The sequence below is a fragment of the Crocuta crocuta genome, unplaced genomic scaffold (genome assembly GCF_008692635.1).
Source record: "Crocuta crocuta isolate KB4526 unplaced genomic scaffold, BGI_CrCroc_1.0 scaffold167, whole genome shotgun sequence".
In the NCBI taxonomy this organism is placed as follows: domain Eukaryota; kingdom Metazoa; phylum Chordata; class Mammalia; order Carnivora; family Hyaenidae; genus Crocuta; species Crocuta crocuta.
Window position 1 is genome coordinate 7468019 of NW_027532406.1, and position 8672 is coordinate 7476690.

General features: G+C 34.6%; 1 protein-coding gene across 8 annotated transcripts in view; it reads left to right on the top strand.

Moving 5' to 3' along the window:
* Nucleotides 1–8672, top strand: part of HERC4 (HECT and RLD domain containing E3 ubiquitin protein ligase 4) — a 137198-nt gene that overhangs the window by 5102 nt on the left and 123424 nt on the right. The window contains exon 1 of one of the 8 annotated variants that reach the window (XM_077778585.1): nucleotides 1754–1877. The exons of the other annotated variants lie outside the window; for them this stretch is intronic. Within the exon in view, the coding sequence (XP_077634711.1) occupies nucleotides 1862–1877 (16 nt within the window). The 5' untranslated portion in view covers nucleotides 1754–1861. Of the gene's footprint in view, nucleotides 1–1753; nucleotides 1878–8672 lie in introns of those variants that run through there. 8 annotated transcript variants of the gene reach the window in all.

The window sequence follows — 8672 nt, forward strand, 5'->3', positions numbered from 1 at the left end:
TTGACCTGTGGCCTCTTGGGAGAGGTTTTCATTCTGAAAATTTTAGGAACCACATCTGAAGGGTTCACTGATCTCCTTTATTATACCAAGAGTACAGATTGTGTCCGTGTTCATTTCCGTCCCCTCGTGTATGTATATCCCTTGGTATCACTACTAGCTCTATCTGATTATTTCCTGAGAAGTGAACATCTATTTCACTTTCATGTGTGTATTTTTCCTTCATAAGAATTTTTTAAAACTTTTTTTTTTTTTTAGCTATTTGCTCTCAGTTTCTTAATTCAGAGGTAACAGGTAAATATATTTGATCTTTAGAAGGCTAGAATAGTCCATCTAAATAAATTGTTTTATTATTATATTTCCTTCCAAATTCACTTCTGAAGATTTTAAGATAAAGTATAGAAAATGTACTTTTCTTAACAAGATCATTTATTCACTGTATATTCAACCATAGGTATTATTTGGTAACCATGGTCCTAATATTTTGCACATCTATTTCCATTTGTTTCATGTTAGAAGCAGTACTAAATCTTACATGACCATAAATTTGTAAATAATGTGATACACTTTTCTTAAAAATGACTGTTTTGATAGCTTTTTTGCGATTTACAGAGTTCTTTTAGTTAGATTATCTCATTTAATCCTCAGAACAATCTTGTATGGTATCTAGGGCAGGTGTCATGGTCCCCATTTTACAAATGAGGAAACTGAAGTAAAATGAGATTAAGAGACTAACAATTAACAGGCTAGCAAATGTTAAGGGACCATGCTAAATCATGTGGTTTTACCTTTATCCCACAAAGGTTTTACCCTGCCATATTTAGAAGATAAAAGAATATTCACCTAGGAGGAAACTAGCTTCCATCAACATTTTAATGTAATTCTGAGGGTTTAAAAAAAAAAAACCTTAAAATTTTTCTCTTTTATAAGTTGTACAACGAAGATATCATGTTTCATTATCTCCTCCCTTCCCATATATAAATTCAGAAAGAAGCCATTTTAGGAGCTGTATAAGAAGGTTGAGAGTTCTGTTTTCAAGATACAATATCGTGCCAACACAAACTAAAAATTCGTTTATATGTATTTTATTCCTGAACTGAAGACTAACTTGATTAGCAAAGTCAGCAAAAGATAAAGTTTTCATTAGTATGATAAAATTTGTTGTAGCTTATGCTCAACTCTTCTACAGAAGATCATGAGCATTGATTTCTGTTTATTGTATTCCAAAATGGTGATTTCTGCTGCTGAGTCAGTCCAGTGAAAGCATTTTGGTCACATAGCAATAATTACTGCTTGCCTTTTTGCTTCTTCATTTTTCTGACTTGCTCTCTCTGTTCATAAAACATCAATCTATAAATGAACTTCTTAAAATAATAGTTGAAATTTAAAAAGTAACATAGGAAAATGTATGAATATGTGAAATAAAATTATTCACTTAAGAGCAGATTAAAAATAACAAATTATCCCACATATTTCTTATTGAACCAAAGCATATAATACCAGAGAAGCTTATTATGTTTTATAACTCCTAATTTTCATGATACCTTCTAAGGCTGAGAAAGATGTGGATGATAGGAAGACTTGAAAAAAGTAATTACTTGGGTCAGGAATGGAGGCTTACTTTCGACACTTTACTTTGAGGAAGGTTAGTGCCCAAGAACACAGTGTCAAGGATAGGGGAAAAAATCATAATGCAAACAGATGACTACTGTTAGAGAGATGTATAATAATACTTTACTTTGTGTAGGACCCTACATCTGAGGAATTTCAAGAGCATTACACAATAACTCATGGTTCCTTTCAAAATGCTTGTGACACAATTTGCAAGAATTATCCTCATCTTAGGGGATAAATTTACGGAGAAATGGCAGCACAAGTTGGTAAGTAACTTGTCAAAACAGCAGGTGACTGGTGAACATCTATAAATTGAATCTGAAAAATTAAGTCTACCAGTCTCCTATCTTATTCACTAAATTGTTCTTATGTTTTGAGTTATTTGCAGTAATATTTTCTGTTTGAGGCAGATCAAATCGTAATTTGTTTCTTTGCCATTTTATTTGATGGCTTATTGAAATCATTATTTTACCAAGATGCTTGCATTGTGAATACCACTTTGGTACTTCATTATAACCTTGTGTGGTATGAATAGTATTTGAACAAACTACTGTGTTAACACCCAGGCTTTTCTCTTCTTTTATGTATCATATTCTATATCCCTTTGTTGTCTAATGCTATGCTGTGCTACTATCCAAGATCCATAGTAACTGCCAGAGGGGATTGATTTGGTGTCAACACTGGAACTTGGATTATATTGTATTAAGTCTGCCATGCATCTCTAAGTAGGATATGGTGGTTTGGTGAATGCTTTATAGAACCTTTATCCCACATAGAAGGCAGTAATAGAAGTAGATGCCTAATCTGAGCAACCTAACAAATAGAGGCTTCTTTAAAGGATTTAGAACTGATTTTTTTTTCTTTGTTTTTGGTATGCTGGTGTTTTTATCTGGGAGTGAACCACTTACTTTCCTTGAAAGAACAAGAGTATGGTAGATTTCAATTTCATGGTTTGGGCAGGCGAAAGCTTAAGTGGTCTAGTTTCTGTCACCTCTTTAGTATTATTAGGGTTCTTTTCTCTGTCATACAAATGTGTAGTACTATTAAAGCTCATTTCTCACAGACTCCATGTATTTATAGTTGCTTTGAACACCTAAATCTCACTTCATAGATACTAGTTTTCCTAGGCTAGAAAGCGTATCAAGTATTTGGGTATATATCAGGTACATATTAAAGAATAATCTTTAATCAGATATGTATTAAAGCAAATCTAATAGGGAACGTGTATTCATATATTGTTACAGGGCTTTTTTGTGCTAGGATTGTGTTAGTGAGTAGAAAAGTAGGAAATGTTGATGAAGAAACCACATTGAATAGCCCATGGTTTATCTCCTTTCAGCTTCTGTGGGTTCTTTTCATGCTGATGGAATTAAGGCAATAATTATTTATTAAGATATACAATCATCTTAATTGTGATAGTTACTTTACATGCAAGAAAAACCTGTGCTGTATATAAAAGTATCCAGTTGGAGTTGTTGTTATTAAAAAGGGAAGTTTTGTGGGCGCCTGGGTGGCTCATTTGGTTAAGTGTCTGACTCTTGATTTCAGCTCAGGCTGTGATCTCACGGGTGTGAGTTCAAGCCCTGTGTCAGGTTCCACGTTATGCATGGAGCCTCCTTAAAATTGATATCCTCTCTCTTTTTCTCATTGCCCCTCCCTCCTCCCTTGCCCCTTCTCATGATCTCGCACTGTTAAAAGGAAAGAAAAGGGAAATTTCTTAAATACTGGTGGCTCAGTCTTTAAACCATAATATTTTATTTGCATGTAATTATCTTTGTCTTCAGTTCTAGGATGGCAGAAATTTAGTTTAGCTTTTCTTCACCTTAAAGAAAATGTTCTAGGGTTCTTTAATAATGTGTTTTTCACATTATTTTAAAATAACCTAATTATCTCTATTAATATTTAAGCTTAGTTACATTTTATTCCTTTGCTAGATGCCCTGCTCTTCTGAAATAACACATTTTTAGTGTATATTAATTATAAAAGTATTTCATATTCTTGGTAGAGAATTTGAAAATACAGGAAAATAAAAATCAACCATAATACTATCATGCATAGATGACTATTGTCATTTAACAGTTTTTCTTTACTCATATGTTTGTGATTGCAGACTGGAAGTATGTTCTTATATTTCAGTTTTTTTCCCAGTAATAATTGAATAATAATAAGTATTTCCCCATGTTTCAAAATATTGTTTTAGGGATATTGTTAATGATAATTTAACACTTAATCATTTAAATGTACCAAATTTGTGTTCTATTTCTTGGACTTTTATTTCCAAATTTTTGTGACAAATTATGTCATACACACACACACACACACACACACACACAAATTTACAGAATCCTTGCATCTCTGTTAATTTCTTCAGGAAAAAGAACATCTTTAATTTTAGCAAATCTAGAAGAAAACAATTACCAAATGCATTTTAAAAAAGTTACGTAAGCATAGTCGTGCCTCACCCTACAAAATTGATGTTTAAGAAATATTTGTAAATTTTTAAAAAATGTTTTATTTATTTTTGATAGAGATATAGAGACAGCATGAACAGGGGAGGGTCAGAGAGAGAGGGAGACACAGAATCCGAAGACAGGCTCCAGGCTCTGAGCTAGCTGTCAGCACAAAGCCTGATGCCGGACTCGAACTCGTGAACTATGAGATCATGACCTGAGCTGAAGTCGGACGCTTAACTGACTAAGCCACCCAGCTGCCCCTAGAAGATACTTGTAAATGAAAGTTTTAAAAATGTTTTCATTTTACAAGCTTTTGACTATAATGTGACGAATATCATTTAAAGATCTAGAAAGGAAGATAAAACAAGTACAGCAATAAATAGAAATGCATGTAATGTGCTAAGTGTTGTAAGAGGCATGAACAGAATACTGTGTACTGTGTAGCCATTTGGAATGGAATAGATTGTAGGTGAATCTCTAGGGAAGATAGCATATGAACTGGAAGGATAAAAGTATTTAAAGGAGGAAAGAATGAAGAGTGCTTTATAGATAACACACCTCAAATGGAAATAGACAAATGGGAGATCTATTAAGGGAATCGTAATCCAGTTAACTAAAATGTCTGAGAATAAAGAGCAAGAAGGTTAGAAGGGTAAAATTGAGTCAGACTCTAGAATTAATCAAGTTAGGGTTTTAATTGGGTGTATATCCACTCATAGTTTTGAGGAGCCTGAAATTAAGTCCTCCATTAAGAGCAACCTCGGGCTGCACGTAGCTCTAGTTCCAGGAAAAGCTTCAGCTGAAACCTCCCTCAGATCAGCCAATCAAAAGAAATGTGTAACATTCCTGTGGTCTGAGTCAGGGCTGGGAACTGCAGGTAGTTACTCTGTACAAACTAGCCACTCACTCACTGCTTGCCTAAACCCCACATAGGCCCTTTGAGCTCACCTCATAATTGGTCATTTCCAAAGGATTCTCAAAGGTCATGATTGGGTCCCGCCAAAAGTAACGGACGCCTCACAGACACCGAATGGTCAAAACTGTTACTAAGGGTACTGTACAATTAGGATTGGTGCTTATGTGATGATGCAATATGTACAGCGTGTGCACTGTAACACCCCCGTCCCTTACCCCATAAAAACCCTGCTCGCTGTTGTTCAAGGCTTCACTTTGCTGCTGCTGCGCGGGTATACAGGTGAGCCCCTGCTCGAGCTTGTAATAAAGACCCTTATGTGCTTACATCGGTGTTGGCTCCTTGGAGGTCTCAGGAGACTCGAGATTCGGTCACAACAGTTTGTAATGAGAATTATCAGGTTTTTCTAAAGGAGGGGAGAGAATTTGAAGGTAAAGAAATCAGTTAGGCTGTAATGGTGGCCCCTTAAAACAACAAGGGAGAGGTGCTTGAGTGACTCAATGGGTTAAGAGTCCAAATTCCCCTCAGGTCTTAATCTCACAGTTCCTTGTGCTTGAGCCCTGCATCTGGCTCTCTGCTTTCAGCACAGAGCCCACTTTGGACCCTCTGTCCCCTTCTCTCTCTCTGCCCCTCTTCTGCTTGAGCGCTCTCTCTCTCTCTCTCTCTCTCTCTCTCTCTCTCTCTCAAAAATAAACAAACATTAGGGGAAAAAAGGCAGCAAGGGAGCAGTTAGATCGAGAAATTACGGAAGCTAAAAGAATGGATAGGCTATGGTAACCAAATAGAAGTGAACAGTAAGGTAAAGAGCAGAACCAGGTGTGATCCTAGGTTTGAATCAGTAATTAATATAAATAGGGCATCCAGGAAGAGGAGGAATGTTAATTGTTCTGTTTTAGGAGGAGAGAAAAGATTTGGTGAAGTGAATTTTGTTTTGAATTTGGTAACCATATTCTGTGATCAGTGAAAAATTCACTATTTTAAGTGGGGAGAAAGATCAGCGCTAAAGGAATGAGATGTTTTATTTCCAGTTTTGTTTCCTCTTCAAAGTAGGCTAACATTCCAACTGTAAATTCTCCCTGATTCCATTCTATCAATTAATTAACAGTCTGTTAACAATATTTAATTTTTATCTTTTTGGTAGACTGTTTAAAGTACCTGGTGATATAACATCTTTGTAAAACTAAACCATTTATTTGCCACGGACCATTTGAATTTTATTAGTAGGCTAATTTACTTTTGCTTAACTGACACAAACCTATTAATTATGCTTTATGGCTTCCTTCCAGGTTTTACTGGAAACAAAATTTTTGAAGTCACAAGATGCAGTCACATAGAAGTTGCTATTCCATTAATAGCTAAAATAATTGTGACAAATAAAATAATTGTGACTATAAATTGTGTATGTGCTGGCATTTAGGCAAGAGCCCCTAAGAAATGTGTCCTCTGAGATAAAGCTGTTTGTTGCTTCTATGAAATGGAAATGAAAATGGGAATGGGACAGGAGTAGCCTAAGGCTAAAAGACAAGCAGAATTAGGAGCATCTGAAAACAATTGGAGCAAAGTTTAGCTACTTTCCCTATAAGTTATTTGAAGATTTTATTTTAGAATGGCACAATGAGAAAAGTAGAGCTTAGATTGCTTTCCATAATTTGTTCCAAGTATTTATCACTTAGCAAATGTATACTTTATGATTTCTGATTCAGGTATTGCTCGCCTATAGATTGCATAAGTAGGTTTTCTAACAGAAATGGACTTCATGGACCTACACTTATTTTCTGTAGAATAATTAGGTAAAAGCCTGACAGATTGGTGTTACCTCTATCTAAACATAGGTCTATTTCTGCACTGTATTGAGAAATAGAGTAAGCCTCTGCAACTGGAAATATGGAGGAAAGGGAACACTTTAGAGGTTGGTATGATAACGTAAAGGGAGAAGAAAGAGGCAAACCTCATTACTGGAGAGAAATTTAATGAGAAATATTATTTGGAATATGTTATTTAGATACTGGAATATTGATGTTTAAAAGTAGTAACGGTAACCACCATTATGTTCCATGCATTGTGTTAAATCCTTTATATGTTATCCCAGAATCCTAAAACCACCCTGCAAAGTACATATTAGCACAGTCTTACTGTTGAGGGAAATAAAACTTCAAAAGGCTAAATAACTTGCTCAAAGTCAAAATTAAAATGTAATGGAAATAGGAACCAATTAGATATCAACAGTGGAAGAAAAGACACCATTTATAATAGCAAGAGAAAGACAAAATAACCCAGGAATAACCTAAGAAATGTGTAAGACTATATGAAGAAGACTTGAAAGTAGTCTGAGGAATGCAAAAATTTTAAACAAATGGAAACAACTTTAGTAGGTAGGAATATTGAACCTAAGCAAATCTGTCAGTTGTCTCTAAAATTAATTTGTCAATTTAAGGTGATTGTAATAAAAATACCAAGCGGTTTTTTTTGGTGTGGGGGAGTAGGTAAATAGATTCTCTAGTTCATATGGAAAAAATAAAGCACCCAGGAAAACCAAAGAATCAGAAATATGTAATTAGGTAGTAACATTTTAATTTTAAAGTCTTAAGAGTTGAAACTGTCTCACATATACATATTAAACCACAAAAACAATATAAAGCCCAGATGTGGACCCAAATCACCTCAGATCAATGGGGAAAAATTCAAGTGGGGCTATTCAATATAACTCTTGGAATAAGTAGGAGCATCATCTAGGGAACAAAAAAAATTGGATTACTGCCTCATGCCATGTATGTATTTGGATAAATTCTAAATGAATCAGATATTTAAGTGTAAAGACTATAATGATAGATATGCTCAAAGAAAACATGGACAAATTTATTATTTTAGAGTAAAGAAAGCCTTTCTGACTAAATTATGAAGACACATAGAAAAGTAAACTACATGAAAAAATTTTGTTAGGTAGAAATCACTGTAAACAAGTTAAAAGACGAATGGGAAAATATTTATGACTCTACAATAAAAACGTGCTATTTTCCCAGATATAAAGCAGTTCTAGAAATTGACAAGATGAAAAGAAAACAATCCAGTAGCAATATGGTCACAGGATATGAACAAGCAGTTTACAAAAAGGGAAACACAAATGACTCTTTTTTTTTTTTCCCACAAATGACTCTTAAATGAATACTTTTCAATCTCATTCATAGTAAGAGAAATGCAAAATACTACACTGAGGTACCTTTTTTTTTTTTTTTTTAACATATCAGGTTAGCAAAACCCCTTAACTTTGATGATATAGTAGCCCCTTCAACCCCCATCCAGGGTTTCACGTTTTGAGATTTCAGTAACCCACCGTCATTTGCTGGCCCAGAAACAGGTGTTCTGGATCACATCAGGAGGTCAGTAGTAGCCTAATGCTATGTGCCTACATCATCTACCTCATTTCATTTCATTTCATTTCATGGCATTTTATCATCTCCCATATTCACAGAAGGGTGAGTACATTACAATAAGATGTTTTGAGAGAGGGAGAGACCACATTTATTGCAGTATGTTATAATTGTTTTATTATTGTTAATCTCTTACTGTGCCTAATTTATAACTTAAACATTATCTTAAGTATGTATAGGAAAAAACAGTATATGCAGGGTTTAGTATTATCCATAGTTTCAAAATGGCATCCATTGAGTCTCAAAATGTATCCCCAGTGAATAAGT